The sequence below is a fragment of the Bufo bufo genome, chromosome 3 (assembly GCF_905171765.1).
Source record: "Bufo bufo chromosome 3, aBufBuf1.1, whole genome shotgun sequence".
Lineage (NCBI taxonomy): Eukaryota > Metazoa > Chordata > Amphibia > Anura > Bufonidae > Bufo > Bufo bufo.
The window spans coordinates 671,405,226-671,428,199 of NC_053391.1; the positions used below are offsets into that span (position 1 = coordinate 671,405,226).

The window sequence follows — 22,974 nt, forward strand, 5'->3', positions numbered from 1 at the left end:
GAAAAAATGCATTGGAAAAAACGGATCCGCCATTTATGGACTTTAACTTTTTTTTCACATTTTTCGGGTTTAACATGCAAAAGCCTGATCCGTTTTGACTGAACACACAGTGCCAGATCCGGCGTTAATGCAAGTCAATGGGAAAAAGGCCTGATCCGGCGTTCAGTCAAAGTGTTCAGGCTTTTTGGCCGGAGGTAAAAATACTGCATGCTACGTTTTTCTGAAAAGCCTGATCAGTCAAAAAGACTGAACTGAAGACATCCTGATGCATCCTGAAGGACTGACTCTCCATTCAGAATGCATGGGGATAAAACTGATCAGTTCTTTTCCGGATTTGAGCCCCTAGGACGGAACTCAACGCCGGAAAAGAAAAACGCTAGTGTGAAAGTACCCTAACATACAGTTTACTTTACACTTCACCGGCCAGTAAGATGTGGGACGACCAAATTCCCATTGTGTTAGGGTTTGAGTACTGTACGTCAACATCACATATTGATGATACAATTTTTTTATTTTTTAATGTTTCGGCCATTTACTTACCTTTATTCCTGCTTTATATAAGGACACGTCACCGCAGCAATTGTCTTCTTGCCGCGTTGTGTGTAATACGAAGGCCGAGCTGTTCCATAAGCCAATTTACTATTGACTGGATTCATTCCTATGAAATGTTCCCTCAAAACAACTAGATTTTGTAACTAGATTTTTCTAGTTTTTTTTAAAAAATCAATAACTTTAGCATTTATTAAAGTGAAACTCTGGGCAAATTCAAGGCTGATGTAGGAGCAGTTCCTGTCTTATGATGTCAGATGAGCGAAGTATTGGCTGCTACGCAGAAGTTTCTAAAAAAAAAAAATCGCTTTGTGACAAATTACTTGGTCACAAAGCGCATTTCTTTATAAGCAGTGGGTGCAATGACAGGAAGCGGTGATTGCGCCCTCCCCCCCTCCATTGTACCCCTGAGATGCTGCGGTCATTGCTGATCACGGCATCTGACAGTAATAACACAGTGTAAAATAAATAAATAAATAAAAATCATACGTGCCTCATCGATTTAATAGTGAAGAGCCGGACACCAGCATCTTGATTGAAAATCCAGTGCGAAATCTCGAGCGGCCCGTGATGACATCATGTCGGCCGGTGGCCGGCTCTTCACGCTCAAACAGATAAGGTAAGTATGATTTATTTTTTATTTATTTTTTACATTCAGGGAAAATCGATTCATTACCACGAAGCAGGAGGCATTTCGGCTTCGCGGCAAATCGACTTTTCACCGAAATTCAGATTTCAGGTTAGACAGACCGGCCCCGCAAAAGCAGATTACTAGTCGGGGCACCCCACAATTCCCCCCCCTCCCCGGTTATATCTCTCCGACAATCCACCTGTGACCACAAGCCATAATATATTCATTAGCTCCGGGCCCGGTGCAGCTACACAGGGGGGACAATTTGTTATGACCAGCAGTGATGGAGCCATGTGTCGGAGACACTGGCGAGCAAGACCTCTTTCACATGTCCATGGTCTCCAAGGAACACTCATGTATCCATTGACTATAATGTGTGCATTCATTAGTGGTCTTCTATCAACACAGATCCTATATTTGTCCACGATTACGGATCCCTCACACTCATTATAGTCTATGGGTCTGTAAAATCTATGGACAACTAGTGTTGATCGTGAATATTCTAATTGCAAATTTTTATCGTGAATATCGGCACTTTCGAGAATTCGTGAAGATGTAGAATATAGTGCTATATATTCGTAATCGCGAATATTCTAGATATTTTTTCATCAGTACCCTCACTGCTTCTTGCTTGTGGCCAATGAGAAGGCTGCAATATCTGAGCTTAGCAACATCCCTAGCATCCAATAGGAAGGTTACCTACCCCTTACTATGTAAGAAACTCCCCAGCAGCCATTTTCTGCCGTTATTTTTTTTTTTTTTTGCAGTTATATGAGAGAGAGCAGTGACATTGCTGTGCTCTGTGCTTTCATCTGGATCCTATTCCTTATCCAATTACATTAGTTAGATAGTTAGTTAGCTCATATATAATACAGGTAGTTAGTGGGAGAAGTTAAGTAGTGTGATAGGAATTCCTGTCCTGTGATAGGGATTAGTGTCTTTGTCTTTCATCTTTGAAAAAAATAAAACTAAAAGTATTTTGCCGTTTGTTTTTCTAAATCCCTATTTTATTCGATTTTTGCCCCATTGTCCCAAACCCAATAAAGTCATCCCAAAGTCCCTCTTTATTTTCTTTGTATAGTTTTTTGGGCTGTAAATAATTTTTTTGTTGATCATGAGCGGCTGTGGGTGTGCCGGCAGCTGTGGTCGGGGAGTTGGTTCCAGTGCTGGACCGCTGCCAGCACATGGCGGCTCCTCTACCCACGGAGGGGCGGGTGCAGCTGGCACAGGCGTCCGCCTCATCCGGGATTTTTTGGGGCGTGGCAGCCACCCCATTTAGTCTCAGGCAGTTGTGGTTTTCATGACACAAGCCAGTGGCACGGAGTCCTCTGCCCCGGCTCTGAGCAGCAGCAGCTCTCCGCCTCCTGCAGGACCAGCCCCCATCCCCCAATACACGTACCTGCTGGTGTTTGACAGCGAAAGGGACATCATGGGGAGGTAATGCAGGAGAGTTAGCTGCTGCTTGGTCCTGATGCTCAGGACCTTTTGGAAGGGATGGACGAGGGGGTACCGCCCGTCAGTACCCCAGTGACATCCCTTCCAACTGGTCCGGGTGGTTTCAGCCACAGAACCCCCGCACCTAGTCAGACCCAGGCGTCAGCGGGGGGGGGGGGGGGGGTGACGACAGCAGAGCCAGGTCAGGGGCTCCACGCCTGCTGCTCCCCTCATTCCACCACTAGTCGACCTTGGGTCTGACAATGCAGGCAATGGAGAGGAGGGTGCCCAAGAATGGGTGTCCCCTCCAGCAGGTAGGCACCCAAAGCAAACGGTGCGCCAGGTCATCAGGGAGCCCAGTGGCAGGGGCTACACTGGTAATGGCAGCAGCAGGTGCTGCCTTCACCTGTGCGCACAGGGCTCGAACAGGCGCAAGTCAGTACCACCCCATCTGACAGGAGGTCGGTGCGTAAGTCACCTGTTTGGGCTTACTTCACCCTGGCAGCAGACGATGTGACAATTGCCATCTGTCAGATATGCCATGCCAGGGTGAGGAAAGTGAGGTCACTTGCTCAGCTGGGTACCACTGCCCTTACCCAGCACCTGAGAGTCAACCACTGGCGGGAGTGGGACCAGATGCAGGGTGGTCGCAGCAGTGCGCAGGGGACAGCAGCTCCTACCACTGTCCTGCAGCCACCCCACCCCCTTCCAACAATGCATTTTCACTCCCCCACTCCTTCTCCTGGAGGTACTGGTACCGGCAGCCAGACCTCTGCCTCCTCTGTTGCCTCCACTGCCGTCTGGCGCCAGTCGTCGGTTGCAAAAGCATTTGAGCGCACCACAGACTATGCACCCAGGGACCGATGGGTGCGTTCACTCAATGGGCTCCTGGCAGGGCTGGGACAAGGCCATTTGGTGCCCAGGGCGAAGATGGCAAACTGCGCCCCCCCCCCCCCCCCGTTTTTAAGAAAGAATCAATGTTGTTTCAAAACAAGAATATACTTAAAGCAATAGAACAAAGGACTGTGGGACTTTGAAAGTCACAGACACTATAAAGTTCCCCCCCATCATCATGTGCCAGTATAAAGTCCCCCCCATCATCATGTGCCAGTTTTGTAATAAGCCCCCCCAATGTGCCAGTAACACTATTGTAAAAAAAAAAAAAAAAGAAAAACACTTATACTTACCTAAGTGTCAGCGATGCGATGCAGCCTCTTCCTGTGTCCCACGCTGTAATGTAAGGCTCAGGCAGCACGATGACGTCATTGCGCCGGCCTCTGATAGGCTGCCGGCCTAGTGCCTGCAGCCAGGGGCGTACATAAAAATCACTGGGCCCCATAGCAGGAATCTAAATTGGGCCCCCATTCCCCTTTTATAGCCCCTCCCTTTGTTCCATGAACTATTCTTGCTGCTGCGTTTTATAATTTATGCCATCAGGGCCGGAATGGGATTACAAAACAGCCCTGGCACACAAAAGAGGTATAATAGATGCAGATGTATATTATATACAGCAGTGTACAGTTATGTGAGGTACGCGGTATAATAGATGCAGTGTGTACAGGTATATAGTATATTCCCTAGTGTTCTGATATGTGAGGTACAGGGTATAATAGATGCAGTGTGTACAGGTATATAGTATATACAGCAGTGTACTGATATGTGAGGTACGGGGTATAATATATGCAGTGTATACAGTATATACAGTAGTGTAATATGTGAGGTATAATAGATGCAGTGTGTACAGGTATATAGTAAATACAGCAGTGTATTGACACCTCGTACCTCACATATCAGTACACTGCTGTATATACTATATATCTGTACACACTGCATCTATTATACCTCGTACCTCACATATATAGTATATACAGAAGTGTACTGATATCTGTACACACAGCATCTATTATACCTCATACCTCACATATCAGTGCACTGCGGTATATACTATATATCTGTACATATTGCATGTATAATACTGTGTAATATATGCAGTGTGTGTGCATGTATGTGTGTGTATATATATATATATATATATATATATATATACACAGAGCAGTGTATTGATGTGACACATAGAAGGTATAATAGTGTAGATGCAGTGTTTATAGAAATATGTGGTCAGTTATGCATTATAGTCACTGTGAGGTACATGAGGTAGTGGTAACTGTCTGAAGTAGTATACATGAGTGAGCAATGAGTAAAAACAGGGCATGGAGGGGGGGGGGGGGTAAATGATGAAAAGTGGAGGACCTCCTCTTACCTCTCCATTCCAGTCTGTATGGATCAATACAGAGCTGCTTGTGAACTTTTAATACTTGCTGTTAGGGGTTGAAGGACCTGTGATGATGTCATCACAGGTCCTGGCAGATGTACCTTTGAAACCTAGGAACTACACCATTTTTGGTGCAGTTCCTTTGCTAGATTCTGCAGGACCTGTGATGTTGAAGATGATGTCATCACAGGTCCTGGCAGATGCACTGTTCTAACCTGGGAACTACACTTTACACTGTGCAGTTCCCTTACAGGACCTGTGATGACATCATCAAAGGTCCTTTAGCTTTAGAAAGGTAAACAGGAGTATTTAGGGGGCGGGGCCTCTCCTCCACTTCGGTGCCTGCCTGCAGCCTATCAGAGGAAAGGGAAGGGACACGCCTCTCCCTCCCCTGCACCTCCGCTGGCACAGACAGTTTACAATGGAGATGAGCGCAATGGAAGCGCTCATCTCCCTGTGCCCGGCGGCGGCTGCTCACTAGGGGGGGGGGGGTCATTTTAGTTGGGGGGGCACATGGGGGGGCACAGCATGATGTAGGGGGGGCCGTGGCCCCCTCTGGCCCCCCCCTGGCGACGCCACTGCTGCTGGCACTTCACCTGCGCCCCCCTCCTGTCCGCAAATGGTAGCGCCCAGGGCACCCGCTCCTTCGGCCCCTGCCTTGTACCGGCCCTGGCTCCTGGCAAGGGTTATCACCCAACATCTGCTGCCCTTCAATATTGTGGACTGCAATCCATTCTGGCAGATGTTGGAGCAGGCCCAACCAAGATGGCGTGTCCCCAGCCGCCATTTCTTTGCCAGAACAGGCGTTCCTGCCCTACGCCTGCAACTTTGTGCAGAATGTATTCCTGTCACTGGATCGCGCTGTCAGCGACAGGGTGCATCTCACAATGGATGCCTGCACCAGCAGACATGGGCAGGGATGCTATCTCAGCTTCACAGCCCATTGGGTGTCCCTGAGGCATCAGATGTGGCGGCATCTCAGCTTGTGGTGCTGCCCCAGGGGAGAACTGCTGCTCTCCCTCAAGCCACTGTATCCACCACTGCTGAGCCCCCCAGCAAGCGTCCCCGTAGCTACACAAGTGTGGGGCACGTCCGCTGCCAGGCCATGCTCCAGCTTGTGAGCTTAGGGGAACGGAGACACACTGGACCTTATGTCCTGGCCGCCCTCCAGGCTCAGGTCCACAAGTGGCTGACACCCCGAAGGCTCCAGACAGGTACGGTTGTCTGTGACAACGGCAGCAACCTCCTCACCGCCCTCCATGCTGGCAGTCTCACACACGTGCCCTGCATGGCACATGTCCTCAACCTTGTACAGAAGTTCCTGCGCACATACCAAAGGTTGAGAGACATTGTGAAAAGGGTACGAAGGATTGCCAGCCACTTCCGTTGCTCCCCAATCGCCACCGCGATGTGACGCAGTGGAACGCCAACCTCCACATGCTCGAGAGGTTGTGGGAGCAGCGACAGGCGGTGAAGGAGTACCTGCTGGACCTAGGCACTCCGGGGCCATCACACCCACTCCCCTACATCACCAATGCAGAGTGGGGGCAGATACACCAGGTCTGCCATGTGTTGGCCCCCTTCGAGCAGCGACCAAGCTGGTCAGCGGGGAGCACATCGGCCTCAAAGTGAGCCACGCCCTGTATTGCTCACGCAATACGCGCATATTACATTGTCGATTTTTGCAATCAAGGAAATAATGACAAGATCATGAATTCTAGAATTTACAGCTAATGTTAGGCCAAAAATTTGTGAAAAATCGCGAAAACAAATATTGCCTATGCTAAAAAAATAAAAAAAATCCAGTGGTCTCGCACTGCCTACAAATATCTGCAAAAATACAAAGAATGGTGAAATCAGTAGTTCATGGGACAGGAGAAAGTTGATTTATCTGCAGCCAAAGACTCCTCTGGGGTGTGTTAGTATTAACTAAAGAGCTTGCTGACGGGAGCACTGGGGATAAGGAAATATCTAAAACCCTTCCCAAGAAGAGTTCATGTTAACACCGGAACAGTAACCCCTTGGGATCCCAAATAATTTTTGAATATTTTATATTTGCTTTCCAGCAATCATAACATTTTGCTTTTAGGTCTATATTAGAAATAAGCGAAATTTACAAAAATTTGATTGCTTTGCCGAATTTCACAAAGAAATTTGCTTCATGGTAAATTACTTTGTCGTGAAGCATTTCTTTGGAAGCAGCTGGCGCGATTATGGGGAACAGCCCCGTTATTGAACCTCTCATCGCAGCTTCAGAGATGAAAAATTAGGGCATTCAGGGGTTAATCTGCTAATAAATTAAAAAACAACTCACCTTATCAATTTGAGCACCGACATCTTGATTGAAAATATCGTGCAGTGAATGATTGCATCATCACACTGGCCAGCGTGATGTCATACGTCACTGTGGACGAGATTTTGCGTGGGATCTCCAATCATGATGGCCACGGCAGCCTCTTCGCACTCAAATGGATGAGGCAAGTATCTTTTTTTTTTACCTCCGTTTCGCTGAATATTGATTCATTACCATGAAGCACAAAGAAATTCGGCTTCGTGGCGAATCTAAATTTTCCTGAAATTCGTATTGTAGTCCACTCCGGATACTTCGATCCGCTCAATACTAGTCTAGATGGCTGCTTGAGGCCTTAAATTTCTGAGGATGAGTTTCTGCCTCATAAAGACAAACCCAGCCCATAAACTATCAGGGAGTCAATATAACTATCCGGTTTCTAAAACCCATTTTTCATATACCTTCTTCTGGAAATCTAAGCTTGTAGAGGGGGTTCATCTGTGCTCCCTACTCTGGCCAAAAGGAGTTATAAAAGAGTGTTTGTCCCTCTGGAGGACCTGTCCTGTTCTGTATAACACAGACAATTCTTTAAATGGAATGCGAGTACTTGTAATGCTTAATTTCTCCTGTGGAGGCACTGCAGGGAAATTGCTAGGTTTTCCCACAGATTACAACTGATCGCTAGATGTCAATTTGTGATCTACTTATTGTCAAGGGATCATTCTAACAAGCAGGCATCGTCAAAAGAGGAGGACCCATTTGAGCTGCCAGTTTTGTACCTTTGTTTCATGTCTAATCATTTTTATTTTGGGAGACAAATTCTCAGCATGGGGGATGGGGGGGGTTACACAAGGGGTTGGAGTCTTAATAAGCTTAGTTTCAGGTGCCCTAATAGTCAGATCTCAGATATTGGAACCCCAATTCCAGTTCAGCATCCTCCACACTAAAACTGGAGAGAGAAAAACAAAAAACCATAAAACAGTATATGAATAGAAAATTAATTGTGTCTGTAGACAAAAGTTACATTTTCTGTGCCTCCACACTAAGCAGAACCTCTCTCCCATGGATTAGTCTGCAGTGAGGGGATTAGGACACCAGAAAGCTCTGCTCTCAAAGAGGCTTTAAACACCAGACTCCGCTGATCATTTCCCATTATACAGGAAAATGAGGATAACGTGTGGGTAGTTGTAAGTGTAAATATACACTCCGGATAAAAGGCTGAAGACATGGTACACCCTGTAGATGTTCAAGGGCTCATTATCCGTATGATAGTGGAAGACAACCCAAAAAAAACAAAAAGCATGTTAGGAAGAGCAAGGGGCAGTATTCTAGTACTTCTATTTTTGTACATATGAGGAAGTATTGTAGTGCCCTGGAGAAGGGAGTACTTTGAAATTTGCCTATATCCCCTATGCAAAGTGAAAACTTCTTAATTTTTCTTGAAAGGGTTAACTTGCACAGTTTAATACTGTATAACCTACAAAGAAACACTGAGCTATTAAGCTAAAAAATATTATTTTATTGAGCATATAGTTAAAAACATGTACAAAGAGATGACAAACAAGTGCAAAAAAAGTGCAGCACAATCCTGGGAGAGTTTATCCAGTATAACAGAGTAATGGGGTAAGTGACCAAAAAATGTAAGCGCCTATATATAGAAAGGCTTCCTCTGGGGGAAGGTTTCAAATCGAAACGCGCGTCGGGGTGTGCAGTCTTCCTGTGGACCTGTTACCCCTCATATACGGTATGTGACTTTGTTCTGTTTGGACCGCATGTCTGACGATTCCTGTTGCGGTTCTTTGCCTTTTTAAAGGGCTTCTGTCACCCCACTAAAGTGATTTTTTTTTTTGGGGCTAGTTAAATTAGTTATATAACGATATATGATAATATAATTGTGTTACTTTGATCCAGCAGTTTATTCAAAAAACGAAGTTTTATAATATGCAAATTCGGTCTCTACCAGCAAGTAGGGCGTCTACTTGCTGGTAGCTGCTGCAGAAATCCGCCCCCTCCTCCTGTTGATTGACAGGGCCAGCCGGGATCTCCTCCTCCGGCCAGCCCTGTCGGCATTTCAAAAATCGCGCGCCCGTGTTGAATCGGCGCAGGCGCTCTGAGATGAGGAGGCTCGTCTCCTCAGCACTCCCTCAGTGCGCCTGCGCCGATGACGTCTTCTATTTCGATGATGTCATCGGCGCAGGCGCACTGAGGGAGTTCTGAGGAGACGAGCCTCCTCATCTCAGAGCGCCCGCGCAGATTCAACACGGGCGCGCGATTTTTGAAATGCCGACAGGGCTGGCCGGAGGAGGAGATCGCGGCTGGCCCTGTCAATCAACAGGAGGAGGGGGCGGATTTCTGCAGCAGCTACCAGCAAGTAGCCGCCCTACTTGCTGGTAGAGACCGAATTTGCATATGATAAAACTTCGTTTTTTGAATAAACTGCTGGATCAAAGTAACACAATTATATTATCATATATCGCTATATAACTAATTTAACTAGCCCCAAAAAAAATCACTTTAGTGGGTTGACAGAAGCCCTTTAACCAACTTTGGTTATGTTATTTATCTAGTGTCTCCTACAGCTTGAACATGCACTTTACTGTTCGTTATATTCGGCTGTATGGATACAATTATACATTTAAAAAGACCCACATTCGAGGGTTGATACCTTTGCCCTTTACTTATAAAAGATAACATGCACTTGCACTTTTATATTTGATGCATTCATTTGCATCTTTACTAATAGTGGATACTCTTTTTAATGTATATGTTGTATAGGAGCCTTTCTATATATCGGCGCTTACATTTTTTGGTCACTTACCCCATTACTCTGTTATACTGGATAAACTCTCCCAGGATTGTGCTGCACTTTTTTTGCACTTGTTCGTCATCTCTTTGTACATGTTTTTAACTATATGCTCAATAAAATATTTTTTAGCTTAATAGCTCTGTGTTTCTTTGTAGGTTATCTAGTTATTTTCTGAGTTAAGGTCTAGTTAGGGGCTTTATTGTTCTTACGCCATTCTTTATGTAACCCATTTCTGCATTAATCAGTTTAATACTGTGTAACTGCATTATATATATATATGTTGCGACATATATCCTGTTCATTATCACTATATTTGCAAAACACTGTGGAAAGGGTTAATAAATACAGAGAGACTATTAGGGCTTTGATTGAGAAGCTGGTAATTTTCCACAGCTGCCATAGGGTTTAAAGAAAACCATGTTTTGGAGGGAAAAACTCAGACTTGTTTGTTTACCACCAAAACAGCAGACAGCCTGACCTTTTAAATGTCTGGTTTTATATAGGTTATGTCTGGAAACTTGTTTTTGTCTGGAAAACCTGCTGTGTCATTACCATTGAGTATCATTGATACTATGTAAGTCTATAGCTGAAACAATGTATCTGTTTGTGCTGTTTCTCCACTCCTCCAACTAGAAGGTTCTAGTCTAGCAAAAACTGTATATAAGGAGAGCAGTCAGAGCCCCTAGTTTGCTGCAGTTAGGGACCAGTGCTTGGAGGGGCCAGCCTGCATGAGTGGCCAGAAGAAAACGCTGAGATGGGGACTCCATGGGTCACTAGCCCGGTGACCAAGGAGCCACCCAGACTACTGAGCTACAGACCATGGGCCCTTGACCAGGATGGCAGCCTTCTGAGAGAGGGACAACTAGCTCAGGCCTTTCCTCAGCATCAAACCTTTCTTCTGCCAGGGAGGAGACTTTGCCAGACTACTGAGTGACCAGAAGAAGACGCTGACACGGGGATACGCTGCCACAGACCCTGGATCACCAGCCTTGGACCAGGGTACCAGCCTTCTGAAGAGAAAGAGGGACAGCTAGCTCAGGTCTTTCCTCAGCATCAAACCCTTCTTCTGCCCGGGAGGAGACTGGAGAAGGCAGCCCAATGCCTCGCCTGTATTGTTTTGTACCTGAATTCCTCCAGTAAAGAAACACCCTGGTTTACTGCAGACCCTGACTTTCTGGACTTATTTCCCATTGGGGTGCACAACGCCTTATGATCCCTTCCCGAGAGCAACAACATGTGGTGACACCTTGACGGTGTCCGGGGGACCCTGCGTACCGATGGGGCCACCCCAAACCCAGCCACTGCAGTATTATATTAGTTATATTCTTGCACATAGTGGGAACCATTACAGTTATATTTGTGTACATCTGATCCACAAAATTCGCAGCAGATTTACCTCTGTATATGGATATGGAGGGTGGGCTTAAACATGGACATAGTATAAATAAAAAATAATAATAAAATAAAAATAAAAAAAAACACAAACACCACTAGATTTCTCCCTTTTAACTGTATGGGCATTTAGACAATAAATGACAGTTGACATATATGACATATAATGACATATAATAAATGTATGCGGGACATGTCGCACTCAACAGTATATATCTTTCGAAAGTACATGCTGACGTGCACATTACTAACCCTTCCCTGTACAAGCAGAGGAACAATTCTGCTGAAAATAAAAAGGGTTAATTTTAAAATCCTGTAGAAAAAAAAGAAGTCCCGCATCTTGGGTGTCACCCCTCTCAGGTACCTGGAGCTGTGTACACATTTTTACACATATTATCGTACGGGAAGGAAAGTCCCATTTAAAATGATGTGTAATAAGCTTCAGGTTTAGCTGCTGCTCTTGCATCATAGATTGGACTGGTAAGTGCTCTGATAGTCTTCAGCCTCCATGAGGAGAGGCTGAGCCTCCTCCGACACCGCTCTCTTCTTCCGTCGGCACGCCAAGCTCACAATCGATGCAATCACAGCTGTAATCAGACCCCCGACCACTGCCGCTCCTACAAGCCACTGCCAAATTTGTCTGGCCTCTTCCAGATAACGCGACAAGAAATCTTCAATGGAGTCTAAAAAGGGGTAAATGAAAAAGGTGTTAACAAGAACTGAAAGATTTTCTTAGAGTTTACAAAAAATAAAAAATAAAAGATAGGATTATATATCTCTATCGCATATATATTAAAATTAGTTTCTGTCTGTCCTTTATGCGCGACCAAACAACTGGACAGATCTTCACATAGGCACATCAGGTGTCCGGGAAAGTTTTAGACCGGGTCTCAGCTCTAGGACGTACTGTTCCTGAGATATTCCCAAAAAATTAGCCCCCCCAATACAAGCCTGCAAGTCTCTCTCTTCAAATCCTAACTGCCATAAACACTGTTTACTCCAGGTTTCCATAACAATGGAGGAGGTCACTGTTATTAAATGGGCCGGCGCTATGAAGGTCCCTGTTAAAGGGGCGGTCACTGTGAAAGTCACTGTTAAAGGGGAGGGCACTGTGGAGGTCATCGTTAAGGGGCGGGCAGAGGTCATTGTTATGGGGGAAACTGTCAATATCTTTTAACGACACATAGAAACTTTAAATGAAATAGATGAAATCTACCTACCTGTGCGATTTCTGCTAATATATACGGCTTCACACGGGTATATCTAATCTATTTCACTTAATGTTTGCGTGTGAGGTTAAGATATCCAGTGTTCCCCATAACAGTGACCTTTATATCACTCCTCCCCTAATAGTGACCTACACAGCTCCCTGCCCCCATAACAGTGTTCTCCACAGCAGCCCATCCACTTACCACTGACCCTACACAGAACCCTTAACTGTGACATCCACAGTGCCCTACCCTTAAGTCATCCCACAATGTCCCACCTCCTTAAAGTAGCCTCTACAGCGCCCTTCCCCCCTTAACAGTGGCACGCCCCCTTAACAGTGACCTCCACAGCGTTCCACCCTCTTAAGTGACCTCCAAAGCGGCCCGCCCGCTTAACAGTGCCCTCCCCCACAGTGCCCTAAACAGCGGTCCACCACCTTAACATGGACCTGCACAGAGCCCCTCCCCTTTGAGTGTAACCCCCACTGCACCACACCCCCTTAATATAAGACCTCCACATCACATTGCCCCCTTAACAGTGGCCTGTAACAGTAAATACAAATTGCTGAGTTATGGAAACCTGGTGTAACTGTGTCAAGACTGAATAACCTGCGAGTTTCTATCGGATAAAAAGGGTCATGTGACTGCGAATGGCAGGTAGAACGTGATTGAAGCTGCAAGCGCCTATTGGCTTATACATTTGTGAAATATAGCATAAAATCTAATTTAATACAAGTTAGCGAGACACATATACATACATACATACATATATACATACATACATACATACATACATATATATATATATATATATAAAAATAAATACATTTTACTATTCTCAATGAATTGGGAGGGGGGGGGGGGGAAGAGTAGAGAATTAGATGAACACAGAGGCCAGCACCACACCATGGGTTGTGTCTGGCAGTTGAAGTCCATAAAGGGGATTGTGGCTGAGCTGCAATACTATACACAACCTGTGGACAGGTGTGGCGCCATTTTTTGCTACAAAGCAGCCATGTTTTTCTAAACCTGGCCAACCCCTATAATTAGTGTTGAGCGAATTTCAGGATAAATTCGATTAGCCGCAAAGCCGAATTTCCTCGTGGTAGTGAATCGATTTTAACAGAAATAGTGTAGAACAAAAAAAAAAAAAAAAATCCTACTTACCTCCTCTATTTGCTTGCGACAAGCCGGCTGCCGCCTTCTTGCTTGAAGATCTCGCATGAGTGACAGAGGACGTCACCACGCCCGCACTAGATTTGACGCCAGTTATTCAATCAAGATGTCAGGTGCCGGCCCGTCGTGAGCAAATGGACGAGGAGAGTACAATTTATTTTCATTTTTTTTATTATCCGCTATGAACGCAGCATCTGAGAGGTACAATGATGGGGAGCGGTGCAGTTGGCGTTCCCTGCCATTGCACCCACAAGAAATGCGCTTTGTAACAAATCAATTCGTAAAAGTAACGAAGAAATTGTGTCTTCATTCGGCGCAGGCGCTCTGAGAGAAGGACGCTCGCTTCCTCAGCACTTCCTTAGTGCGCCTGCGCCGATGACGTCTTCTCTTTCGGGTTTAGAGTAGTGTTGAGCGCGAATATTCGAATTTCGAATTTTTTTCTCGAATATCGCAATTTCGAGATTTCGCGAATATTTAAAATATAGTTCCAAATATTCGCGAAATCGAATATTCGTATTTTTTTCGAAAAAAAATTCGTACAATTATTTTAATCTTATGATTTTTTTTTTTTCCTATGACTATGGCTAGGCTAATATGTGTATTTTACGAAATCTCTTAATATTGCTCTAACTTCGTCTTTTAGAATATTCGTAATATTCTAAAAGACGGAGTTAGAGTAATATTCCGAATATTCTAAAAGACGAAGTTAGAGCAATATTAAGAAATTTCGTAAAATACACATGTTAGCCTAGCCATAGTCATAGGAACGTTGCCTTATTCAGGGAAAAAAAAAAATCGTACGATTATTTTAATCTTATGATTTTTTATTTTTTTTCTATGGCTAGGCTAATATGTGTATTTTATTAAATTTCTTAATATTGCTCTAACTTCGTCTTTTAGAATATTCGTAATATTCTAAAAGACGAAGTTAGAGCAATATTAAGAAATTTCGTAAAATACACATATTAGCCTAGCCATAGTCATAGGAACATTGCCTTATACAGAAAAAAAAATAAAAAAAAATCGTACGATTATTTTAATCGCATATTATTCGCGAAAATTAAATAATTACGAATATTCGATTTCGACGAAAATAATAAGAATATTTATTCGAATATTCGCGAAATATCGCGAAATCGAATATGGCACCTCCCGCTCATCACTAGTTTAGAGGTGACGTCATCGGCGCAGGCGCACTGAGGAAGCGAGTGTCCTTCTCAGAGCACCTGCGCCGAACGAAGACACGTAAGGCGCAGGCGCGGGATTTGAAATGCTGACAGGGCCAGCCGGAGGAGGAGAGCGCTCGCTGGCCCTGTCAATCAAACAGGAGGGGGTGTTTTTTTGAAAGGAGGATGCGGCTGCTACCAGCAAGTAACCGCCCTACTTTCCGGTAGCGAGGTAATTAACATATTATAAAAGTGCGGTTTTTAAAGAAACTAAGCCACAGAAAAAGGTAAGAGCACTATATATTAAATAATCGCACTATGAGGATTTTAATTATCCCAAAAATGAAAAATGACTTTTGGGGGGTGACAGAAGCCCTCTAAGCACACCACCTCATCAGTGAAGCATGGTGGTAGTGTCATGGCGTGGGCATGTATGGCTGCTAATGGGACTGGTTCTCTTTTATTTATTGATGATGTGACTGCTGACAAAAGCAGCAGGATGAATTCTGAAGTGTTTCGGGCAATATTATCTGCTCATATTCAGCCAAATGCTTCAGAACTCATTGGACGGCGCTTCACAGTGCAGATGGACAATGACCCAAAGCATACTGCAAAAGCAACCAAAGAGTTTTTTAAGGAGAAAGAAGTGGAATGTTCTGCAATGGCCAAGTCAATCACCGGACCTGAATCCGATTGAGCATGCATTTCACTTGCTGAAGACAAAACTGAAGGGAAAATGCCCCAAGAACAAGCAGGAACTGAAGACAGTTGCAGTCGAGGCCTGGCAGAGCATCACCAGGGATGAAACCCAGCGTCTGGTGATGTCTATGCGTTCCAGACTTCAGGCTGTAATTGACTGCAAAGGATTTGCAACCAAGTATTAAAAAGTGAAAGTTTGATTTATGATTATTATTCTGTCCCATTACTTTTGGTCCCTTAACAAGTGGGAGGCACATATGCAAACTGTTGTAATTCCTGCACCGTTCATCTGATTTGGATGTAAATACCCTCAAATTAAAGCTGACAGTCTGCAGTTAAATCACATCTTGTTCATTTCATTTCAAATCCATGTGGTGGTGTATAGAGCCAAAAATGTTAGAATTGTGTCCATGTCTCAATATTTATGGACCCGACTGTACAGACACATACACACATATAGGTCTGTGTGTGCGTGTGTATGTTCCACGATCACTCAAGAACGCAACAGATTTCAAAGATCCCTTGCTACCTGGAAAGAAATCGTGAGGGTCTCAGCTCTCTAGGACGTACTGTTCCTGAGATATTCCCCCCAAATTACCTGCATTAGCCAATACAAGCCTGCAAGTCTCTCTTTTCACATCCCGACTGCCAGACACACGGTCACATGTCCCTTATCAGCCAATAGAAGCTCGCAGGCCTTTAGTCTCCACATACACACAGTTTTACTCCAGGTTTCCATAACAACCCAGCCATTTTTATTCACGGCTGTAGGTCAGTTTTAGGCCAGGGCTGCACGACACATAGGGCACAACTACACTGCTACATGTGTCACGCGACATCAATCTTTATAATGATAGTCTATGGTGTTGCACTGCAACAAGTGACATGCTGCGACTGCGACAGTCGCAAAAAAATCCATCTTTGATGGATTTTTTGCAACTGTTGTGTCGCAGCATGTCACTTGTTGCAGTGCAACACCATAGACTATCATTATAAAGATTGTTGAGACAAAATGTCACACGACACATGTCGCCGTATAGCCCTAGCATTAAAGGGGCAGGGCGCTGTGGAGGTCACTGTTAAAGAAGCATTCACCTTAGATGTTACTGTTAAGGGGGAAGGTCAATGTTAAAGGGGCAGACACTGAAGGTCCTTGTTAAGGCAGCGGGGTACTGTGGAGGTCACTGTTAAGGGGGCGAGCCCGAGGAGGTCACTGTCAAGGGGGTGGTATGCTGTGAAATTCACTGTTAAAGGGGCGGGCTGCTATGAAGGTCAAAGTTAAGGGGATGGGCTGCTGTGGAGGTCCCATTTTAAAGTGGTGGGGCACTGTGGGGGCAGTGTTAAGGGGTGGGGGACTGTGGAGTTTACTGTTAAAGGGGCGGGGTGCTGTAGAGGTCACTGTTATGGGGATACTGTCGATATCTTTTAATGACACACACAAACATTAAATGAAATATACCGGAACGATGCCGGGTCCTTCTGCTAGTTATACTATATTAATTCTCTAATCGTTACAGGTGGACAAGTCGACTTGACAGCTGCTACAAACCTCATATTAATTAACCGGTGCAACCAATTTAAGGTCATGGATTAAAAGATACCATTGGAAGGAACTGCGGGATGAATTATTAAGACAGGGCTAATGCGCGGTATCGATCCAGTTGGAGTTTTAATACACATTCTCCTGCTTGGTCAAGCAAACTTTCATCCATCAGTACAGTCCAATAATGCAAACATCTCCTATTGACCGTCTTGTTTACAGGAGATCTGTGGCCCCCAAGACAGTCATAATAGGGTCCCCCGGGGTATCTTAAAACTCTGTGTTGTACATCTCATGTATCCTCTGGTTGTATCAATAACGTATGATCTACTACGTGCGGACGTTTGTGTCGGCTCCGACACCATTGATCATATTCTAATGCTCGCAGATTCTGAAGATGTAAAAGTGCTGAAAAATTCATATGTAGAAGATGCCAAAGAAAAAAATAATAATATATAGAACATGTCCTATTATTGTCTGCATTACAGACAAGGATAGGACTGTTCTGTTAGGGGCCAGACGTTCCATTCCGCAAAATGCAGAATGCCCATGACAGCAAAACATCCAACGGTCGTGCGCATGAGCCCTAAATTTGATTCATAATTTTTTTTCCCTTTCATCCCACCCCTCGTCTCACCATAGGTATGTGCTTAAAGGCTCCAAATTCCCTGTCTCACAAGTCTGCCAATTTCAGATAAAGGCCTCTTGCACACGAACGTTGTGTGCCTGTGGCCGTATTGCATCCCGCATACGGCGGGTCCGCAATACATGGGCACCGGCCCGTGTGCACTCTGCATCAGGGATGCAGACCCAATCAGATGCGGAACGGAAGCACGGATCGGAACCCCATGGAAGCACTACAGAGTGCTCCCGTGGGGTTTCTGAACGCGCCTCCGCACAGCAAAAAATAAATAAATAGAACTTGTTCTATTTTTTTTGCGGTGCAGACAGATCATGGACCCGTTCAAGTTGAATGGGTCTCAATCTATCCCGGCCGCCGCATGGACATTGCCCGTTCATTGGGGACCGCCAATTGCAGTCCCCAATGCACGGAACGGATGCACAACGTTCGTGTTTAAGAGGCCAAACTATGATTTTGAATTTCTGACTACACATCCAAGCCTTCACCTTCTGCAGCCCCCACCTCAAAAACATTTCTTTAACCTGCTCGAGTCTTCTTCAACCTTGCTTAAAGGGAACCTGTCACCGGGATTTTGTGTATAGAGCTGAGGACATGGGTTGCTAGATGGCCGCTAGCACATCCGCAATATCCAGTCCCCATAGCTCTGTGTGCTTTTATGGTGTAAAAAAAAAACTGATTTTATACATATGCAAATTAACCTGAGATGAGTCCTGTACGTGACTCATCTCAGGGACAGGACTCATCTCAGGGTAATTTGCATATTTATCAAATCGGGTTATTTACACAATAAAAGCACACAGAGCTATGGGGACTGGGTATTGCGGATGTGCTAGAGGCCATCTAGCAACCCATGTCCTCAGCTCTATACACAAAATCCCGGTGACAGGTTCCCTTTAAAGGGGTTGTCCAAGTTATATTTATTGATGACCTATCCTCAGGATAGGTCATCAATATCAGATCGTCGGGGGTCCGACACCCGGCACCCCCGCCGATCAGCCGTTTGAAGAGAAGGCGCGCGCCGTGCCAGTGCTGCGTCCTCTGCACTGTTTACCTTCTAGCCGTTGCATCTGCAGCGGTGAGCAGGTGCAATTACACCCAAGCCGTCTATTTATTTCAGTGGTACAGGTCGCTCCTATACAGCGATCCGTACCACTGAAATGAATGGGACGGCTTGGGTGTAATTACACCTGCTCACCGCTGCAGATGCAACGGCTAGAAGGTAAACAGTGCAGAGGACGCAGCACTGGCACGGCGCGCGCCTTCTCTTCAAACGGCTGATCGGCGGGGGTGCCGGGTGTCGGACCCCCGACGATCTGATATTGATGACCTATCCTGAAGAAAAATTTTTTTTTTTTTTTTTTAAAAACAAACATCAACCTCTGTCTCTATAACCTCCCATCTCTGATACCTGCAACCCTCCTACTCGCCCTCAACTCACCTGCCCAGCCAATCTACCTCACCTCGGTCCTCCCCTGCCTTTCCCCTAATTGTGATACGAAGGGAAAAAAGAGGGGATTACTCAGACTCCTTATGGTGAAAAGAGTCTGGGATATCCAGGCAGGGCGCCAAAGAGAAGGTTATTTTGCACGTTTTCACAAACGTTGTGTTTTTAAACAATTGCATCAAACTTACCACTTAATTAACCATTTTTATCGCAAGTAGGCCATTACTTTTGAGGTTATTGGCGCCTTATACAGGTCTTTTTTTCTTACGTTTTTTTCCCTTTCCCCTAACTGGCTGGCCACTGCCAAGAGAATGTATTTTATGATACTGATAAAGACATGCAAGGCCATCCATAAGCGCCTCCCACCATACATCTCTGCCTTAGGCCTCTTTCACACTGGCATGTGCCGCATTTGCGGATCTGCAATACACAGGCACCGTTCCGTGGGCATTCCGCATCACGGATGTGGACCCATTCACTCTAATGGGTCCGCAAATCCGGAGATGCAGAATGGTGCAGAACGGAACCCTACGGAGTGCTTCCGTGGGGTTTCGTCCCATACTTCCGTTCTGCAAAAAGATATGACATTTCCTATCTTTTTGCGGAATGGCTGGATCCACTGCGGCTGCCCCACGGACTGTGCTCGTGCATTGCGGCCTGCATTTTGCGGGGCTCACACGCCAGTGTGAAAGAGGCCTTATTCTCCCAATACCATTCCAAAACACGTCCCCTCCAAAACATTTCTGCCCTAATCTTTCATACCTTTCCACAAGTCCTCCTCCCTTACATCTCTGGCCTAATCTCTCAATATGTTCCCACAATCTTTCCCGTCCATACATGTCTGCCCCAATCTCCTGATACCTCCCCAAATATAATCTTCAGTTCTCACAAGGCTTTCTCTGTTCCCTCCATCTCCAAGATTTCGCCATCCTTCATATTCTGGAAATTGCCAGTCCAGTGTGTCACATACTTCACCATCCAAACTTTCAAAAGCAATCTAAAATCCCACCTCTTCAGACGAGCCTACAACCTGCTGTCACTTCATCTGAGCAGCTTCTACTCTTGCAGTTACTCGGTGGTTCACTGTTTAACTGAGTAATGTGATTTTTCTGTGCGTTCTATGAGCCCAAGAGCTGTATATTGGCGATAGGGTTAATTTGCTGGACTTAGATTCAGTTCCTAGGTAAGGGCAAATAGTTGGCAACGCAAGACCATGTGCACTCTGTATTGACTTGAAAGGGTCCGCGATCCACAAAATACGGCCAAAAAATACATGTTCTATCTTTTTTGTGGTGCAGAGGCACAGACCTGAAAGCCCACAGAAGCACTTCATAGTACTTCCGTGGGCTTCGATCTGTGCCTCGGCTCCGCAAAAGATAGGTGAAGTCCAATCTTCGTATCTTAAGGATCGCGGACCCTTTCAACTCAATGGGTCCACATCCACAGCATGGGGTGCACACAATGTATTTGGGACCCACAACAGAGCACCACGACCCTACTGTCGTGTGTATTAGCGATGGCCTTGCGGTTCGCCCTGCGGTCGTTTTGCAGCAAAATTTGCTCGTTTGCCGAACATATGGCAATGTCCGCCAGCACCATATTCTTTTGCATTGTGCCGAACTTTGACCCATGACACATCCATCAGGTGGGACAGGACAGCCAATTGAGACGTTTCAGCACATGGACATACCCCCTACCCTATAAACAAACCCGATCTGGCAGCCATTTTACATTCAGTGTTTTGCCAGTGTAGGGAGAGGTTGCTGTGTGGAGCAGGGACAGGCTGTTAGGGACACCAAACGCTAGCTAATAGGGCCACAAAAGTCCCTTTAAAGGACTGGTATAGGTGTGCTATCGATAGGTGCGATACACAGAGGAGTGTGATATACTTATAATATACTTTCTAACATAGAAAGTATATTATAGTAACACCCCAGAGTTGTGTTACTACACGCCTCTACCACGCTACTATCTTCTAAGAGCCTGTATATTGTTATCTGATGTAATTTATATTATGTCTTCACAAATGTGCATGTAAAACCATGTTAAAGAGGACCTTTCACTTGTAAAAACAATGTGAACTAAGTATGCTGACAGAGCGGCGCCCGGGGATCTCACTGCACTTACTATCCCCGGGCGCCGCTCCGTTCTCCAGTTATGCCCTCCGGTACCTTTGCTCTGTAAGTTATAGTAGGCGGTGTCTTCTCTTGTCCTGTGGGCGTCTCCTTCTCCTAGGCTGCAGCGCTGGCCAATCGCAGCGCACAGCTCACAGCCCGCAGGTACATACTGTAACTTTTACTGCCCACCGGGTGAACCTTCTGACAGCTGTCAAGCATGCAACCCGTGGCACCCGTGTGGATGTGGCATTACCGCCATGGATTGCATGCAGGCCTGCCCCTTATTCTCCTACTCCTACTACATCCTCAGCCGACTTTTCCACTGCTACCGCCTCCTCCGCTGCACCCCCCAAGCTCCCCAGAACCTATTCGACGTGCCAGGTGAGACATTGCCATTCTGTGCTGCGGCTGTTGCGCCTGGAAGACAAGAGCCACACCGGTCCTGCACGGCTTTCAGCTATGCGGTCACAGGCCGATCAGTGGCTAACCCCGCTCAATTTGACAGTTGGTAAAGTGGTGAGGGACAATGGTGCCAATCTGCTGAGTGCACTGAAACAGGGCAAAATGACACACGTGCCATGCATGGCACACATCCTGAACTTAGTCATGCAGCAATTAGTTACCAAATACCCCGGGCTCCAGGACGTCTTGTGGCAGGCCAGGAAAATCTATGGCCATTTAGGAAGATCTTACACGGCCATGGCTCGCCTTGCTGACGTTCAGCGGCGACACCACCTGCCCGTTAGACATCTGATTTGTGACTGCCTGACGCGATGGAACTCCACCTTGCATATGCTTGATAGGCTGCTCCAGCAGCAATATGCCGTTAACGACCACCTGTACGAACTCTGCAGCAGGACAGGTTCTGGTGAGCTTTGTTTCTTTTCACCGCGCCAGTGGCTGCTCATGCGCGATGCATGCAGACTTCTGCGGCCATTTGATGAGATCACCAAACTGGTCAGTCGCAGCCAGGGTGCCATCAGTGACATTGTACCTTACGCCTTCTTTCTGGAGCGTGCATTGTGTCGTGTCATTGATCAAGCCGTCGAGGAGCAGGAGCTGGAAGATTAGGAAGTACAATGCTGAATGGAGTAGCCTCCCCTGAGAATTCATCTGAGACAAGTCTGCAGGAGTCTGAAGAGGAGTCAGAAGAGGATGGTGGCTGGGGGGGGGGGGGGGGGGAGAGGAGGAGGAGGAGCAAGAAGAGCAGGCTTTAAACTTTTCGGGGATCCCTGGTGTTGTCCGTGGCTGGGGGGAGGAGACCAAGGATGACATGCTCATGGGCGATGAGCAGGAGCCAGGGCGCTCCACTTCCAATTTAGTGCAAATGGGGGCCTTCATGATCCGGTGTTTGAAGGGGGACCCCCGTATAAAAAGCATAAAGAGAAAGGACCAATACTGGGTGGCAATCACAAAATGGCAGACAGGTTACCTGCATCACAGAGGGCTGTCAGAATGCAGCATTTCCAGGCTTTGCTGCGAGAGATGCTGCATTCTGCTTTTGCAGGCGCTGGCAGAGGAATTTCCACCCACAGCTAAACAGGTGTGGGTATCAATCCTACCGCGCCTGCAAGAAGAGGGCGGTTTAAAGATGTGTTGGTCACTTC

The 22,974-nt window shown here is 45.9% G+C and overlaps 1 protein-coding gene across 1 annotated transcript in view; it reads right to left on the bottom strand.

Moving 5' to 3' along the window:
• Positions 1 to 11,486: 11,486 nt before the first annotated feature.
• The window catches only part of TYR (tyrosinase), a 40,066-nt gene continuing 28,578 nt past the window's right edge, over positions 11,487 to 22,974 (bottom strand). The window contains exon 5 of the mRNA XM_040422640.1: positions 11,487 to 12,057. Coding sequence (XP_040278574.1) covers positions 11,840 to 12,057 — 218 coding nt within the window. The 3' untranslated portion in view covers positions 11,487 to 11,839. The remainder of the gene's footprint in view (positions 12,058 to 22,974) is intronic.